The sequence below is a fragment of the Cetorhinus maximus genome, chromosome 15 (assembly GCF_964194155.1).
Source record: "Cetorhinus maximus chromosome 15, sCetMax3.hap1.1, whole genome shotgun sequence".
Lineage (NCBI taxonomy): Eukaryota > Metazoa > Chordata > Chondrichthyes > Lamniformes > Cetorhinidae > Cetorhinus > Cetorhinus maximus.
This window is the reverse complement of record NC_135893.1, coordinates 20,103,623-20,123,004: the sequence shown is the minus strand read 5'-3', so window position 1 is coordinate 20,123,004 and position 19,382 is coordinate 20,103,623. Positions and strand designations below refer to the sequence as shown.

The 19,382-nt window shown below is 42.8% G+C and overlaps 1 protein-coding gene across 1 annotated transcript; it reads left to right on the top strand.

Annotated features, from left to right (window-relative positions):
• Window positions 1-1,982: 1,982 nt before the first annotated feature.
• On the top strand, window positions 1,983-18,513 carry agtrap (angiotensin II receptor-associated protein). Its single transcript, XM_078557987.1, has 5 exons — window positions 1,983-2,076; window positions 2,479-2,513; window positions 10,022-10,133; window positions 11,603-11,819; window positions 16,788-18,513. Exons 1-5 carry the CDS (start codon window positions 2,050-2,052, stop codon window positions 16,904-16,906), a joined length of 510 nt encoding a protein of 169 aa, XP_078414113.1. The 5' UTR covers window positions 1,983-2,049; the 3' UTR covers window positions 16,907-18,513.
• Window positions 18,514-19,382: the final 869 nt, after the last annotated feature.

The following is a 19,382-nucleotide window of genomic DNA, read 5'->3' as shown; positions in this document are numbered from 1 at the left end:
AATCTCCTGTCAGCATGTAGCCTGTCAAGTCCCTTAAGAATTTTATGTTTCAATGAGATCATACTTTTAAACTCTAAGGAATATAGGCCTAAACTCCTAATCCCAGGATCAGTCTCTTCAATCTTTGCTGCACTCCCTCTAAGGCAAGTATATCATTCCTTAAGTAAGGACATAAAAAAAATTACACAATACTCCAGCTGTGATTACCCAAGGCCATATATAACTGTAATAAGAGTTATTTACTCCTACACTCCATCCCTCTGCAATAAAGGCTAACATACCATTTACTTGCCTAACTACCTGCATATTAACTTTGTGGTGAAGGTCCCTCCAAATATCAACATTACCCTGTCTCTCACTAATTGAAAAGTATTGTTTTGCTATTTTTCTTACCAAAAGGGATAAATGAGATAAAGAACAGGAAATCTGTTAATGATGTTGGTTAAGGGATGAATAATAACCAAGACATTAGGGAAACCTGCACTGCTTTTTATTCCGTTAGTTCCTTGGGATCTTTTGCGTCCACCTGAGGGAGGAGACAGGGCCTCAGTTTAACGTTGCATCTAAAAAAATAGCACCTCCAACAATGCAGCATTCTCTCAGTACTATGCCAAAGTATCAACCTATATTATGTGTTAAAGTCTGTGGAGCGAGACTGAATCAGTGACTTTCTGACTCTAGATGAGAGCGACCATTGAGACACAGCTGACACACCACAGCCTTGAAAGTTTTGGTTTTGTTTTTCATTGTTAGAATTTTCTTTTTTCTCGGCCCAGGACACTGACTCTCATTGGTGTACAGGTCCTCTCTCCTGAAAGTGCTGATTCTCACTGGATTCAGTTCCATGGTTGCTGGCCACTCTGTGAAATTTTGTGGCCCCTTCTTCATGTGTGATTCCAGACAGCAAATATTGACAGAATATCAAATATTTTAGTTAATGGGAACGGAGACTGACCTGCCCTTAATCAACATGGAACATTTTCTAGCAAAAGTCACTGGATAAAGCTCAGGAGCAGGAACTTCCCCTTCCCTCATCCAGGAATACTGAGAGCAAAACCACCCACTCCCCGACATCCATCAACCCCACCTCATCTGGTGTCTGGGATGATAATTCACAACCTGGCACTTCGTTTATTTTAAATGGTGCAGTGTACCCCTACTAAAATCTATCACGGTAACTTATTGACATGTAAGGAGTTGGAATTTTATAATTACTGTTGGCGGCCGTGGTGTGCCACTTTGCATTTGATTGATGTGCAAACCCACCACAAATATTTCAATATTAACTTTAATAAATTTTCAGAGTGATGGCTGTTGGTCGAGAGAGGTGGTCCTGCACAGCTGGTCAGACCGCCCAATTGGGGAACAACCCCATGTGGACAAGTGGCAGAGCCCCACCTCAATACCAGTGCTAAACCCGAGGTGCTTTTTTTTAAAAAAGTACTGACATAGAAGTTTTATTTTCCCTGCATAGATGAATCTCAATTTAAAGTTTTTTTTGAGCTAACGCAAAATGTGCTGGCGACACAGGGACACGAAAAAAAATACAAGGTTAGCTGGGCAGCGGTTACTGACTACGGGCCATGTGTGTGATTAATATTAAACTGATCTCATGGCGCTGAGCAGCTGATCCCTCACCCATCCCAAACATGCTACCCTACCCTGGGTCAATGGTCAGCTCTGCGGCGATCGGATTTGCCATCTGCTTCATTTGTGAAGCAAAATGCCACAAAAGTTGATGACGGAATCTCTCTGTTCGTCCTTGGATTCTTTGCGTCCCGCGTGTGTTAGCGAGAATTAACCCGTGCAAGCCTGCAGTGCCGTTTCTGCATTATGTCCCAGGGCATTTCTCCTTTCTCCCACGTTAGATCCGAGGGGCGGGGCTGGAGATTGGACCGGTTGGGTGGGTGAGTACTGGCTGAAGGGGCCGGCGGTAACATGGACCTTGGGGAGGGGCTTCGTCAGCTGGGGGGCACGTGGCTCTGGGTCACATGACGCGGGGGTCACGTGGGTGGGTTTGAAGTTTTGTCGACAAGTGAGGGTTTGGCGATGGAGCTGCCGGTGGTCAGCCTGAAGGTAAAGTCTGCGGATCAGGACCTCGGGACTGGTTCGACAATTCAGGTTACCTGCTCAAATGGAGGGTTGTCGATTGGGATCTGGAAGGGCTGGCAGGGAAAGTCCGAAACCAGGAAAAGCAGGACTTTAAAGAACTCAACACGGGCCGGGTTAGACATCATTTCTGTCTCCCCCACGTTCCCCTGCTCTGTGTGTGCACCCGCCCCTTCTCTGATAGACGGTTGCGGTTATAAGTGAATTAATAGATACCCCGAGTGAGTTCTAGGCTGCAATCTCTGATGCTCTATAATTTCCTGGGGATGGTGTTGTGGTAGATTGACATACTCCAGTCCCGCCTATGTCTCTAGAATTGTAGAGTTTGTTTTAGTTCTTGAGGAATGACCTGAGTTCATGTTCCCACAGATGATCATCATCGTGCACTGGCTCCTGACAACCTGGTGAGTGATGGATTACCTAGCAAACGTCTGTTCATTGGATTTATTTTTTCTGTCCAACTGGTGGAAATAAGTGGTAACGTCAACCGTTAGTTGCATTTTTACAGCCCTTTTTAATGTAGGAAAATATCGCATAGTGTGTCACAGGTGTATTTGGAAGTAAAATAATGCTGAGAGAAAGGAAAGGATATGAATGGGGGGGGAGGTTGGGTGGTGTGTCTAAAGGAGTGGTCAGAGGTGGGTTTCAGGGAAAGTCTTGGAGAAGGAGAGGCAAAGATTTCCATAGCATGAGGACCAAAGACACAGCTGTCAGTGGTGGGGTGAGGGGGAATGCATAAAAGCCTGGTACTGACAAAATGAAGAGCTTGGGAGGGAGTAAATTGTAAGGAGGGAAGGAAATCAGAGAGCTGGGAAGTGGTGAGGCCATTAGGGAAAGATAAACACAAGAATGAGAATTTTTATTGGGGGATTGGGATCTAATGTAGGTTCATGAGGGCAGGAGTGATACGAGTATAGGAGCTTTGGATGAATTGAAGCTTATGAAGGAGGGCAGGCTGGCAGGAGAGGATTGGATGGTCAAGTCTGGAGGTGACAGTCATGAGGGTTTCAGCAACAGATAGGCTGAGGCAGGAGTAGGTATGGGCAATGCCATAGAGGTGGAAGTTTGATAATGAGGAAGGTCAGGTTGGGTGACTACTATATTGAGGCAATGTTTTTATGAGAGAAGCCAGTTTCATTGTTCATGGGAATTTAAATACCAATTTGTTTCCGATACCTAGTATTTTAGGTAATTTAATCACTTTGTACCCAGAACTCAGTAGCATAAGTGCAGACTTGAAGCCACTCTCATGTGGGAATCTGATCCTATTTATAAGATACAAGTTTTCCTTTTAACCTCTTCTGCCCTCTTAACTTCCTTTAGCCAGGCCACCTAACAACATTAGCTGCACTTGCTGTACTAAACATGAATGCGATTGTTTATAAATGGATCTGAATCGTGACAAGTGGTTGATTTACTGCCCCAGTACCCATAGCTATTGATTTGCAGAAGCTGGCTGAGACTGTATGTCCTGTCTGGTTTGTTTGACCAGTGATGCATTGTTTAATTGGAAACAAAATTAGAGTTCATAAGTGCTTCAAAATTGTGAATTTTGAACAGAATAAGTTAAATATGAACCAGATAATTCTGGAATGCTCCAGAATGAATAGAGCTGTTCGCTGCTGGATCTGAACCATTTGGAGCTTCAGTTTAGTCAGATAAACATCTTGTGTTACTGTCACAACAGGAGGAAGCTTGTGTATAGAAAGCTGAGGGTATGAAAGGAGAGTGTGCAAGCAAAATTCAAGCCTGTTTAGCTGCCTCAGCCTAGTTTTCTATTTTGTAATGCAATTGAAATTTCACGAGTTCCTGTGATGTTGGGACAGACTGCTTGAAGCAGAGAACAGTTTGTATGAGAGTTTCCACAGGGGGAGAAAGCAGAAAATAAATAGAATGTTACAGCCCAGAAATAGCCCATCTGGCACATCATAGTTTACCCCAGCTCCTGCCTGCACTCGAACACTTTTTTAATAGTCCTTATTTTCCAGGAACTTATTAATTCCCTTTTTAAAAGCATTTATGGATTCTGTTTCAAAATTGGTTATTGGCAGAGAATTCCACATTCTAACCACCCTCTGTGCAAATACATTTTCTATTCTTGCCTTTAATTATATTAAATTATAATACCCTGTATTAATTTTATGTCCCCTTGCTGTCATCCTTATGGAAGCAATCCTGCTTATTTGCCCTGTCACAATCCCTACTGATTCTACTTTACACCTTGCCCATTGTTTTTATATGTTTTCTATAATAAGTTTCCCGAAGTTGTACACAATACTCCAGACGCACCTTAACTAAGGTCTTGCACAAGCTCAATGTTTCCTCCTGCTTTTGAATATTATGCCTCTGGACACAAACCCAGTGTTCTCCTCGCCTTTCTACCTGCGCTGCCACTTTTCTTGATTACCTTTGGATCTACACACCAAGATCCATCTTACTCCATATAAGACCTTACCATTTGAGGCATATTTCCTTTCTGTGTTCTTATTTAGATTTATCTATCTGCTGCCTAACTGTTGATCTATATACAGTTCTAGTCTTTTACAATTCGCAACCTCTTCTCCAACTCCCTTATTCTACTTGGGTGTAATCAGCAAATTTCAGATATGTCCCCCCAAGTCCTAAGTTCATATTTTTAGGTATACAGTAAATAAGGGCAGCCTAAATCTAGATCCCAAGGAAACACTGCTCTCCATTTCTTCTCAGTTTGAGAAACTTCTTTTTACCTCTGTCCTTTACTTTTCTTCCACTTTCTCCTTCATTTATCTCCTATTATCTTTGCCTTATCCCCTTCTTGGTATATAATTAAATAGTTTTGAAGATTGCTATCCACTGCATTACCTTTATTTATCCTCTTATTTCTTCAAAAAATTCAAAGTCTGGCCAACCATGAACCATCTCTTGGTACTGTGCTTTGACTGGCCCTGATTAACTCGTCTTTTTTTCCAAATTGCAGTAATGTCATTCCATATTACAGATCTTAGTGTTCACAAAGAACTGATTTCCAGGTAACTGATCTATAATGTTCCAGCTTGTCCCTGTCTCCTTGTTTGAAGAGGCACATTTGCTGAAGTTAACAAACTTCAGCAAGTTTGTAGCCAAGAGGGGTTTAAAATTGAGTTTGAAGATTAGTAAGGAGAGTAAAATTAGAGAATGAGAGTAAGCTAGCTAGAAATATAAAAACGGATAGTAAGAGTTTCTATGGATATTTAAAAAAGAGTTAACAAAGTTTATTTTTATTCATTCATGGGATGTGCTGGGCCAGCATTTATTGCCCATCCCTAGACGCCTTTGAGAAGGTAGTGGTGAGCTGCCTTCTTGAACTGCTGCAGTTCATGTGGTTTAGGTACACCCACAGTGCTTTAGGGAGGGAGTTCCAGGATTTTGACCCAGCGACAGTGAAGGAATGGCAATATATTTCCAAGTCAGGATGGCGAATGGCTTGGAGGGGAACTTCCAGTTGGAGGTGTTCCTATCTATCTGCTGCCCTCGTCCTTCTAGGTGGTAGTGGTCATGGGTCTGGAAGGTGCTGTCTAAGGAATCATGGTGACTTCTTGCAGTGCATTTAGAAGATGGTACACACTGCTGTGCGATACTGGTGGAGGAATTGAATGTTTGTGGATGTGGTGCCAATCAAGCAGGCTGCTTTGTCCTGGAGGGTCTCAAGCTTCTAGAGTGTTGGTCCTCTAGAAAATGAGTCTGGGGAATTATAATGGAAAATAAGGAGATGGCAGATGAATTGAACAGGTATCTTGCATCGGTCTTCACTATCAAGGATATAAGTAACATCCCAGAAATAGCTGTAAATCAGGAACTTGGAGGGAGGAAGGAACTCGGGAGAATTACAATCACCAGGGAAGTGGTACTGAGCAAATTGTTGGAGCTGTGGGCTGACAAGTTCCCAGGTCCTGATGCACTTCATCCTAGGGTCTTAAAAGAAGTGGCTAGTGAGATAGTTGATGTGTTGGTTTTAATTTTCCAAAATTCCCTAGATTCAGGGAAGGTTCCATTTGATTGGAAAATAGCAAATGTAACTCCTTTATTCAAAAAGGGAGGGAGACAGAAAGCAGGAAACTACAGGCAAGTTAGCTTAACATCTGTCATAGGGAAAATGTTAGAAACTATTATTAAAAATGTTATAGCAGGGCACTTAGATAAATTCAAGGTAATCAGACAGACTTAACATGGTTTTGTAAAAGGGAGATCATGTTTAAGCAATTTATTGGAGTTCTTTGAAGAAGTAACATAAACTGTGGATAAAGGGGAGCTGGTGGATGTACTGTACTTGAATTTCCAGAAAGCATTTGATAAAGTACCACATCAAAGGTTATTGCGAAAAATAAAAGCTCATGGTGTAGGGGATAAGAGATTGGCATGGATAGAAGATTGACTAGCTAACAGGAAACAGTAGGCATATAATGGGTCATTTTCTGGTTGGTAAGATGTAATAAGTGGTGAGCCACAGGGATCAATGCTGGAGCCTCAACTTTTTACAACTTATATAAGTGACTTGGATGAAGGGACCAAAGGAATGGTTGCTAAATTTGCTGATGACACAAAGATAGGTGGATAGTAAGATGTGAAGAGGACACGAGGCTACAAAAGGATATTGATAGGTTATGTGAGTAGGCAAAGTTCTGGCAGATGGAGTATAATGTGGGAAAATGTGAAATTGTCCATTTTGGCAGGAAGAATATAAAGAAACAATTTATCTAAATGGTGAGAGATTGCAAAGCTCTGAGATGCAAATGGATCTGGGTTTCTTAGTGCATGAATTGCAAAAGGTTAGTATGAAGCTACAGCAAGTAATTAGGAAAGCTAATAGAATGTTATTGTTTATGCGGGGGGAATTGAGTACAAAAGTAGGAGGTTATGCTTCAGTTAGGGCATTGGTGTGACCACATCTGGAGTACTGTGAATGGTATTGGTCTCCTTATTTAAGGAAGGATGTAAATGCGTTGGAAGCAGTTCAGAGAAGATTTACTAGACTAATAGCTGGAATGGCTGGGTTGTCTTATGAGGAAAGAGGCTTGTATCCCCTGGAGTTTAGAAAAGTAAGAGGTGACTTGATTGAAACATATAAGACACTGAGGGGTCTCGACAAGGTGGATATAGAAGGAATGTTTCCTGTTGTGGGAGAATCTAGAACTAGGGGTCACTGTTTAAAAATAAGGGGTTGCCCAACTAAGACACACTTGAGGAGAAATTTTTTCTGAGGCTCGTGAGTCTTTGGAATTCTCTTCCCCAAAAGTGGAATATTTTTTATTTTTAAGGAGGAGGTAGATAGATTGTTGATGAGCAAAGGGGTGAAAGGTTACTGGGAATAGGTGGGAATATGGAGTTGAGTTTACAGTCAGATCAGCCATGATCTCATTGAATGACGGAGAAAGCTTGAGGGGCAGAGTGGCCTACTCCTGCTCCTAATTCATATGTTCATAAAATTGAGTTTGCATTTCAAAAATAAAATAATCTTGCGTAAAGCAGAAATTATAATTGTTTATACATCCTTGCCTTGATTTTTATTTCCTCATCACAGGTGGGAAAGAGTTGAGGGATATGGTAGGGAATAAAATATAAGGATTGAGCAAACCAACCTCATTCCCAGTGCTGTAATATTTCTGGTCGTGATTAAGATGCTGGACAAGGTTCCTGCTAAAAGCAGGCAGGACCTAACAAACTTGTAAAAGTCACAGCCTGTTGATGTCATTGATGCCACAACTTTTAATCCTTACCACAGATTAAGTCTCACTGCCCTCCCTGCTGGTTGGGCTCTTGTTCTGGCTGCTGTCGGGTAGGAATCTGCATTGATTTGCTTAAATGAGGTCTCTGTGATACAGGCCTTGACAGGTTCTTGACCTTGATAGGAAACTCAGCAGCCAACATAGCCATCTGGAAACCAGATTATTACCTGAGTGTAGGCTGTGCAGTGGCGGTAGGTCAATCCTGGGTTTGTGCTAGGTGATTTGGAAAAGGAAGAAGTTGGGGTTATGTTGAAACAACATCTGGTCTCAAATGCAGATTGATGTGACCTGAGTAATAAAGATTTGATTGATTTATTCCAGGGACTGGTGGTAATTAATTGGTTGCTGTTGGCTGGGTTGGGTTATAAGAATAAAGTATGCAAGCAAAAAGTCTTTCTTGGCACCATATAGAATTGTTGCTGACTTAATTAGCATCGTTAGGACAGCATATGCTGGCTGTAAAGCAAATGCATCTTTGATCAACTGGCCAGGGTAAGGCAGTTGTATGGGGGCCTGTCTTGGGTACCCCTAACCTTCAGTCAAGGGTGAATTGTGGGAACTGCATGAGGGAGATGTTAAAGTCAACCTTGAGATTGTAAAATTCGTTGTAAAATTTATAGAACTTGGGTTTGAATTTTATATAAAAACAAGGAAGAGATTCTCTGGTGAATTATTTGCATCCCTAGTGTGTATAATAACTGATGAATTCAATTGGTATCATGAGATATAGAACGTGCTGGCTGGAATGTGGAGGTCTAAGTATGAGCTGCTCATTGACGAGTGAGTAATGAACAGGGTGTTGGGAAGGCCTTGGGTTCAGCGTCGAAACTCTTAATTAGTGGTTGCTGTTGCCAGAATTAAGAAGGTGAAGTTGATGAGACAGTTCCTTTTCCAGAGAGACTGCTCCTCCTCCTCATTTAAATGTGGAGGGGTTTGCATCGGGGTGAAAGTCAGCTGAGATATAGTAATGTTGCCTCACTGCTGCTTAAAGACCCATTGCCTCCTCAGGAGGGAAGCAGTTGAGTCATTCTAAGCTGGTATTGCACGTATCTCTCTCTGCAGCAGTTAGCTGGGAATGTGTCACTTACACTAAGCCACAAAATAGTGCTGAGTGATTTTGGAGGGAGGGGAAGAGGTATTTTTATTGTAGAGTTGGAAATTCCTTTTGGGATTTTGAATAAACCAAATAAGTTCTTATCCCAGTGAAACAGAGAGCTTCGAAGATTTCTGGGAACAAAACTTTACCCAGAGCTGGAGACTAAAGGGGAAGTGGAAAGAGAAAATGTTACATTGCTTGAGCAATATAAAGAATCTAAATATTTAACTTTGAAAAAACTCTGCAAAATGATGCAAAGGATGTGGTTTCAATCGCTGTGCTATGGTAGTTCATGGAGCCTTGCATAGAAACGTAGCAAATAGGAGCATGAGTAGGCCATTCAGCCTCTTGAACCTGCACCGTCATTCAATAAGATCATGGCTGATCTGATTGTGGCCTCACTCCACTTTACTGCCTGTCCCCCACAACCCTTGACTTTCTGCAGATCAAAAATCTGTCTCAGCCTTGAATATTTTCAATGACACAGCCTCCACTGCTCTCTGGGGAAGAGAATTCCAAATACTAACGACCCTCTGAGAGGAAATTCTTTTCCATCTCTATCTTAAATGGGAGACCCCTTATTTTGAAACTGTGCTCCCTCATTCTTGATTCCCCACAAGGGGAAACCTCCTCTCAGGCATTTACCATGTCAAGCCCATTCAGAATGTTATATGTTTCAATGCGATCACCTTTCATTCTCCAATGAGTATAGGCCCCATCTGCTCAATCTTTCCTCATAAAACAAACCCCTCATCCCAGGAATCAGCCTAGTGAATCTTTGCTGAACTGCTTCCAATACAAGCATATCCTTCTTAAATCAAGGTGACCAGAAGTCCTTGCCCCATGCTTGATGCAGAGTGGTGCCCCTCAAGATATAAAACCACTCGGGACATCTCTCACACAGAGAGAGATACCTATGGTCTCTCGTGGACTATGGCTAATCCCCTTAATTACTTAAAATTACCTAATTTGTACAGCTGTGCCTATTCAGATAATTGGGATTGTTTTGTGTTTTTAAAAAAGCTGTGACCAAGTTCCTGAGCAGAGCAATTGATAATGGTTTTCTGTTTGACAGGGGCTGTCTGTGTTCCTGGCTCCCGCAACCCTACATCTGGAGTAATTACGCTATACTGGCCATTGGGGTTTGGGCCATTGCCCAGAGAGATTCTGTTGATGCTCTTGTAATGGTGAGTACCTCCAACTCAACATTGGCATAATGCTTTCCCAGGTGTAGCTGCAGCTTCCAGTTCCATGTGTTTCAGTTATGTTCTCCCACACCCCCACATTTATGAAAGCACTGAACTTTGCTGTAACACCATTCACTGCTGACCACCCAAGTTACCGTTTTCATGTGAGTCTAGAAAGTGACAGTTGACAGGGTTCACGAAAGTAAGGGGCAACGTGCGATGTTCAGATGTGCACTTTCAACAGCAGCCTCTGGATAGTCATCAGGCATAGGGACCGATTTTTTTTGTTCAATTTAACTCCTTCACCCAGCACAGTTGTACGTGCTCCTCTTCTGAGATCAGTTATCAATTCAGATTGGGGACTAGCGCTAAGTGGCATCAAAAACCATTCAGGAGTTCTAGAAGAAGGCAGTCCACACCATTTTCTCAGGGCAAACAGGGATGAGCAATAAATGCTCAAGTGACACCCACGTACCACGAATAAAAAAGAAAACTGGAACCTTCCTGATTTATGGGTCACCTCGCACTTCACTTGCTGAACCTCGCGTGACCTTTCACTGACCTGTAATATGTTGTACTGCCAGTTATCAAGGGCTTTGCTGTAGTTCAGTGAAGTTGTGATTTTAAAATAATATATATAATTAATTCAGTAAAGCCAGTGTGGGTGTTTTCTTTTAAATGAGTTGGGGAGAGTCAGAGTAAATTTGGCTGAAATGAAATTGCGAGATGATCTTGTTCTTCGGTCGCTTCCTCCTGTACAGTTGTTGCCAGCCTGCAGATAAAATGCTGCACTCAATGGCAGCCTGATGACCTGCTTGTTTTTCACTGCATCAACTGCATTCCGTCCCTCTGAAAGTAAGTGGGAGGTACATGGTTGTGGATTGTGATCGCTACAGCTGGGAAAGAGTGCAGCCTTATAGTAATAGACAAGTGGAAGGCTGTACTTGCCCAGTATTGTTTGCATGTGTCACGGGAAATGATCTTTCCAAGCACCAATCATTTACTGCTTCAGTTAAGAGTTGTGTCTGAGGGTTAAAGCGTCATTGACTGTTGTAATTGAGGTCATTATCAGCTGGGATCAGCTCATTAACAGGGTACATAAAAACATAAAAGCTCATGCACACCATAAAGGTTGAGAGGTTTATCTCTGGGCCATATCTGTCTTGTGCTGGATTTGTACTGTTTCTTTCATCTCCCCGAATGGCCCTGCACCACTGGGCTGCAGTGCATGCTGAAACTCTGAGCACCTGGGTCAAGGATTATTATGTGGCCATCATCTGTAAACCAGGGAATGGTGCTTAGGGCTAGGAGAATAAACATGTGTTTGGGACATGGTGAGGTCTCCCTTTCTCTTCCCTAATCCTGTGTTTGGTTCACAGTCAGCTGCTGTCATAGTGCCAACTCCATGTCTTGAGACTGTGCCTGCTAGTGATGGTTTGTTGAATCTGATGTCTTACTTTTTCTTTTAGTATTTAGTTGGTATGGTGATAACGATCCTCACGGACATCATCCACATTGCGATCAGCTACGACCGTTTCCAGGGCGGACAAAGATACGTCGCCTTGAGGGACCAGTTCCGCTTCAGTGTTGGCATGGCAATTTTAAGCCTCATTCTGAAACCGGTTTCTTGTCTCTTTGTGTATCAAATGTACAAGGAACGAGGGGGAGATTACAACCTAAACTTTGGTAAGAGTCTAGAGTTACGATCCCAGCTGATGTTAATACTAGACAAGTCAGATTCAGAGTGAAACTGGCTTGATAGGTCCTAACTTTTGTTTTTTCTTAGAAATCATGGAGGTTAGTTACTGAACAAATTCACAGGAGTCTGCTGATGAACTTTTAACAAAATAAAACATTTATTAAACAAGAAAAATGAACTATATTACACCAGACAAAAAATTTGGAAAGTTCTCGGGACAAGCACATAACAATAATTCAAATATGCACTATTCTTTCACCCCAGCTATCTCTTCACAGACACATACTAATTCGGAAAGATAAAACAACTTACCATACCTATCTTACATTCTAATATTCAGGGTAACTACATGTGAACCGGCAAACTGTGGTCAGACACACCAGGCTCTGAAATAAATGACAGATGCTACGAAAGCTGGTTCTATGAATTTCTTAAAGCCCACCCAGATGCTTGTCACACCATAAGTCACCCAGTCTCACTGAAACTCTGTCTTTCTCATGAGGGTTTCCAATCTCCACGTTTGAAGAACTTGCCTTGGAATTCTCTCCAAACGTCGCTCCTACTAGCACGGCTTCAACAAGGATGTATGCCCAGGGTTTCAACCTCTCCTTCCGAGATTCCTTTCCTCTGGATCTCTGTATACGCTCCAGCTTCACCTTGCAAGCACAATTTCAGATCTTCAGCCATGCCAAGCAATACAGCACTGCTCCATTGGCTACCTTTACCCTTATGGCCCGCAGCACGGGAGTCATCAACTTTCGGCTGCCCTCTCAGATCTTCAGGGCTCCTCTCGAGCCCACTTTGCTTCAAGTCTGCTCCCTACAACTCTCTCTCTTTAATTTGGAGCCTATTGCTCTGCTCCTTTTTCTCACCTTTACTTAATGGTATCTGTTTCTGGTCTCTGTCCTTGTCCTGGGACCTCTTTCTGTCCCACTCCCTTGTTTGGGACCACCACCTTGTTTTGGGACCTGCCCTTGCTCCCTGGGACACCTCTTGAATGGTGTCTGGTTCCAGGTCACCTGACCTCCAGTTGCACACCATTTTACTTTCTGCGCAGGGCTAGTTCCTGGCCTAAAGAACATAAAAAAAGACTAACTGCGCATGTGCGGCTATTTCCTGGTTGGTGCGTATGCAGAAGGCCCAAAGCCCGCCAGGAACAGTAGTTCCTAAACTTGAAGTAACTATTCAAGTTTCGCAACCCTAGGTCAACCAAACCTTTTACTAACCCTGAGCAACAAGATGGGGGTTTGAGGTGTGGTGGCAGGAAGATTTATTGGAGGAAAGCTTGGAGCTAAATCAATCTACATGGTGAGAGGCACTAATTTAGCCCCTCTTTCCCCAGACCTCCACTGTCCCAATGACACCCTGGTACAGCAAAGGCATTGTCATTCTGTGCTAACTAGGTGACCACGTGCACACATTCTGGAGTGGAGATTGAGTGAGCAGACATATTGAGAGCAATGAATCCTGGAGTGGTGGATGGGTGGGGTGGGAAGCACAGATTATCTTGGGTGGGGGGCTGGGTGGTTGCTGGCACGGACTGAGATTGAAAAGTTCAAATTGTGATCAAGTCTGTTGACTTCCTTACACGATGTGCACATTTATGACCCTGGGAGACGCTAAATGGTGTTTAGGGGCCCTTGCTGCTGCTCTGGCTCAGAGCAGTTCACTTGGTACAGAGCAATGATGCTCCTAAGCTGTAGGCATGGCTACTCGCTGAATAAAAGTGCTGAGCCTTCAGGGGAATGATGAATACCTTGTCTTGAAGCACGGTTGGTGTTAGAGCTGCTTCCTTAAAATAATGAAAACTGTAATGAAGTGAAAAAAGATGTATTCAGTCTGAATGTTTCTCAAATTCTGGGGTTTGCTAAGTTTTGGCAGTGTGTCTGTGCCCAAGCCCCTGAGAGGGCCTGTGCTGTGGGAGCAGTATTTGGGAAGCACTTGTGAATTGCTTTGAATGAATTGTATTCATATAAGGGAGGGGGCTACTCTTTAGATAATTGTGCTGAATGTTCCTGTTTTATGTTGGACCTGTTCTGTTTGTTTTGTTACCTGCTTCTCAACCTCCTGAAGGTGTTTTTATCAAAGCTGATGGTTGTCTTTTTCTTTCTCTCTCTCTCTCGCTCTCTCTCTCTCTTGCCTTCTTCCTGGTCTCTCCATCCCAGACCTGGACAGCTCCATTGACAGCAGATTTACGTGCGATAGTGTTGAATCCAGTGCTCACTACGGTCGCTCCTACTGAACCACCCACCCCTGTCTCTCCTGCAGTGCGTGTACACTCTTCCTCCCACTGCCGTATCCCTCAGCTCTCCTGCTTTGATCATTGATCTTCCAATAATAACATGATCCTTCCCGAGCTGCTGAAATGTTGCTGCTGTTTTTATGCCGTTAATTTGTCCTTCACTAAGAACCAGATTATTGCAAGTTTTTATTTTCATTTTTGTATAACATTTCTGAAAGTTTTTATGTATTTGTTTGTTCATAATTTCATTGCAATGGTTTCTTTTTTCAATCAAAACTGTGGATAATTGAATGAAGGTTTGTGGTATGGGTTTGTGCTTGTCACAAAGCTTCCCTGGAGGCCCGGTGAGTGGCTAACCACGTGGATGGGAAATTCACAAGGTCGATCTTACTATGCTGAGTTTGCAGATCTTGGCTAAAACACTATAAATAGCCTCAAGGCCCCTGTGTTGAGGCGATTGAAATCAGACAAAAATGCTGCCAGACCTGCTGAGTTTTTCCAGCATTTTCTGTTTTTATTTCAACTGTCTCCTTAAACCCGTCTCCCCCACCCCTTCACCTTACTTCTAACAAGAATCGCAGTAATCTAATATACTTATGACACTAAGGCTGAGACCAGCTATGTAGCCACCTCCTATCCCTGAATCTGTCTTTCTCTCCTATTTCCCCTCATGCCTTCTCTGAGCTTACCTTGTCCTTGAGACATCTCTCTCCTCCTTCAGCCAATCCCCAGTAAACTGCTGACCACCCAACTTCCCTCTCGGGGTGGGGGGCAAGGCCGCTGTGCTAACTGACTTTATAAATCATTTCCCCCTTCTCAGGTCTGCCCCATCTCCTTTCAAAACTGCTGTCATCATTCAAATCAAAATAAAATAAACCTTAACCCCTCTCTCTTTAGAAACCATTCCTTGTCTTCAACCTTCTGTTCCTGTCCAAAGTTCTTGAATATGCTGTCGCTCCCAAATCTGTCTCCATATTTACATGCCGTTTCACACTTGAATCTTTCCAATCCTGTTTCCTTCCCTGCCCCAGTATTGAAACAGCCCAAAATGATAAGTACAGTCCAAGCCTGTGATGCACTGTCCTCCCTCCACACACCTTATTTTCCTGCCACCTGCACCCCCCCTCCCGCCCAAACCATCCTTAGCAATTTGTTTGCAAACTTTGAGAATGTTCACCACACCATTCTCTAACAAACCCCATCCTCTGTTGTCCAGCTGAGTGGGACCCTTGCTTGATTCCACTCTTACCAATCCAATTGTAACCAGAGTTTCTCCAACAATGACTTCTGTTCCTGTTCTCTCACTCTTATCTCTGCAGGCCTCCAAAAATCTTCCCTTGAACCCTTCTCCCTCTTCATCTACATATTGTCATCCGAAGATATATGATTTAGCTTCCATGTTCTCTGACAACCAGCTCTACCTCTTTCGATCTCTTGACCACCTCTCTGTTGTCAAACTGCTTGCCTGACATTCAGTATTTGATGTACCACAATTTCATCCAGTTTAGACAATGGGAAGACTGAAGTCACTGTCTTTGGCCTCTGCCACAAATTCCATTCCTTCACCTCTGAATCATCCTTCCTGGTCACTGTTTGTTTAGGTTGAATCAGATTGTCGGTAACGTCAACATCTTCTTTGATTCCAAGGTGAACATCTGAGCCCATATCTGCTCCATCATATGGATTGCCAAATTCCACCCTTTCTCCCCTTCTGCTGACACCCTGAATTAAACTTTTGTAACCTCCAGAATTGTCTCTTCTAAAGCTCTCCCACATCCTCTAGCCTCCATAAACTTCAGTTCATCCTCAATTCTTCCACTTGCATCCAATGACCCCTGTGCTTCATGATATACTTTGATTTTCATCCTTGTGTTTAAATCGCTTCATGTCCATCCCCTTCACTATCTCTAATGTTCTCCAGCCATTCAAACCTCCAGGAGCTCAGCGTTCCTCTTACTCTGACCTGCTGTTAAAACCCTTCCCTTTGCCCCACCGACGGCAGCTGCATGTTCAATTGTTTTAAGTCTCTCAATCTGGAGTTCCGTCTCTCAGCCTTTCATCTTCATCCTATCCTTTTAAAACCCTCCCAAAATCCACTCGGAGCAAGTTTTTACTTGCACCTCCTGATGCCTTCTTTAACTTGGTGTCAGTTGTTGCCTGATTATACTTCTGTGAAGTACCTTGGAACGGTATGCAAGTTGCTGTTGATTTGGCAGGTGTTTAAAATTATGAAGGGATAAGACAGGCAAAAACAGTTTCCAGTGATCGAGGGGGTAATATTTAGAATAAATCGGATAGTTTGAGAGGAGAACCCTACTTTACAGATTTGAGAGGTTGTGAAATCATGTCAACACCTTAAAAATAGGTAGGTAGGTGGTTGAATGCAATGGAAGTAGCAAGCTATGGGAACAGGGCAAGAGCACGGAATTAGGATTACTGCTAATTCAGATTCATTGGGCCCAAAGGTCTGTTTCTTTGTAGCAATTTCTAGGTAATATTGTGATTTTATTGCTCATTCCTCAGTGAGCAGTTCCTGACTCTGCCAATATTGTTTTAACAAACTAGTGCTGCAGATGTCTGGCAATCTGCTGAGAGCTCCTGGCTAAAACCAGGTCTGTCTGGCTGTTCTTGGTTGCATTGTTTTCAGTTCTTTCTGCCAGTGATCTGTGGGGGGGAAGAGAAAATGACTATTTCTCTGAATTGTTCTGTACAGGTTTTCCAGGTTTAACTGGTGGTCGGGATCGAACTTCATACCAAACTATCGATGGGCAGGAGCCTCACCACCAACCTGCTGTTTCTGCAGGGACCAAGACTCCTTGCGCAGCCTATTAATGTTCAAGCTGTAAGGCACTACTGTATGAAAGCCTGTGCCTTGTGCCTTACATTCAGTAACCACTTGCTCCTGTATGTGTGTGTTGATGAGTCAATGTATTCTGTATAAATGTCCTGTTCACATCTTCCAGATCATGAGGTTATTGTGGTGACTATCCAGGAGGCAGCTGGGCTGCAATACTGTCCGTAGGGCAAAGCAACTTGGAGTTGAGGCTGGAGATTGTTGCACTCCAGAAAATTCTAGCCCTGGTGAATTCCAGTGTAGTTATTGGGGCGTGAATTAAAATCACTGCCTATTGCATTCAGAATATTACAGTCTTGGCTGAATACGAGGTGCAGAATGAAAGCTGTTGGCAGCTCCTCAGAGGTTTAAAGGCGTAACTCATTGTATTAATACTGAGCCATAATGACCAAAGTGTTCAAGGTGACTTGCTTCAGACCTTTACTACAAGTATCTCAGAAGGCAGAGGTGACATTAGTCACCCACCCTTTAGCCATAGGAATATTGCACCCCACCAGCAATTCACTGCACCAATACTGTCTTTCAGTTCCTGAAATTTTTGACTGTTACAATTTACAGTATTATCCAACTCCATGCTTCAATTTTCTTGGCCGCGAGCTATTTGAAGGTATGTAGCTCCAGTAATTTTGTCTTATAGTAACTCTCTCGCTAGGGCTTGGTAAAATGGATAGGGAGTTTAATGTTGCCCTAAATTTGACTATTGTCATGAATTCTCTTAGGCTCTGGCCAGGGCTAATCTGTTGGGTTGGCATAATTGGTGCTCAATTGCTGTTTCTCAGTGGGACACAGAAGAGTGGCACCAGGTGACCAGCCCTGTCCTCTCCTCCAGGAAAGTGATTTAAGAATTTGCTATTTAGGAGTTGTAGGTGCAAACCTGTGTCACACACAATACAATTGTACCCTTCCCCCACAGTGCACAGTGAATTGTGTAGCCCACATGGAACAGTGCAGATTTGTTGGACTGACTGGCCTGTTTCTGCGCTGTAATGTTTTGAGAGCAAACAGCTTTGGTTTGCTATTGGCCTAGAGACAATTTCTGTAGTAAGGGGGTTCTCACTTAGCATTTTCAAGAGCAGACATGACTTTGTTTACAGTCTAACTCTTGATTTCCAGCAAAATGAAACGCATTTCTGTAATGCTAAAGTTGGTGTGTAAATGGGTCCTTTTAAAAATTTTATTATCTTGTAAGAAGCTTGATTTTATGAAGCTGCATAAATGGTGAATGAAAGGAAGAGAGGGAAGCAACTGTGACTGAAACCAGTGCAAGCAGTTGTTGGGGAACCGCTGCTGTTGCCTTTGAAAATGACAAGGGGTTAATAGTTTGTCCATTTTCCGCAGAAGTCATTCAGAGTATCCCAATCTCAAGATGGTTGCTAGCCTCAGCATGTGATTCTATTGCCATGGGAACAAGTGCCAGGTATCAATCATGGGCTCACTGTGTGTGGGTGAACGTTTAAATCCTGATGTGTAATTTTACTCAATTATGTGCCATTTGTTCGATTTTAGTGCCTGCTTACTGTCAGCATCCTGAATGGTATGATTGTGAAATGTATCTATTATCGCTAATAAAATCCACTAAAATGGACAGACTGCAGTGAACTCTGAATAAGCACTACTAAATACAGGTGCAGTTCAACATGAGACAGTTGTCAACTTGGAATGGAGGCATCGATTCTTTTCCAAAGAGCAGCTGAGTTTTAGGAATCCTCAGCAATACCAGGAAGAATTTGTTGATCATGGTATCAAATAAAATGCAGGTAGCAGCAGTAACTTTGCTACCAGTATTTGTACCTGTGCATGAACCATGATATTGGACACAGTTTCTGTATGTTGGGATCAAGTGCAGGCAACTACCTGTCCAACAAGTGATACTTAAAATACTAAACCACAGATTCAGGGTCATCAAATCACAAGTTTTTTAAACTTTCCTAACAGTAGCTTTAAAATTATGATGTTACTCTTCTGCAGTCTTCTTTCTCACACCTTCTTATGACACACGTGCAAATCAACTCCCTGGGTGAAGCATTTCTGCAAACCACATCTTGCTCATCATTCACTAAGTGCAGGAGATCTGATTTCTTTAATAATTCCTTAACTCATTAGAAATGAAGATGCAATAAATATAACTAAACATCTTTGTTGTTCTGATTCCACTGCTAATTTGGATATGTATGTTATGTATTTATCTGGAATATAAAGCAACAGTAGCAGGAATTGAACAGAGAAAAAAAACCATTGAAGTTTTGGGTGCAGCCAAATGCAAGGGGGCTGTTTCAACACATTACACTATCTGAAGCAGAGCGGGTGTGACTCCCTTTAATATTTGTCAGTAAGCTGTTAAACCTACTACTCCGAGCTTTGGTCAGCTTGCAGATACTGCGAATGAGGCAGTCGCCTCCTCGTTTCTCTGTAAGCTTTCAAAACCCCAGGGAAACTCAAGATGAGTCAGTGAAC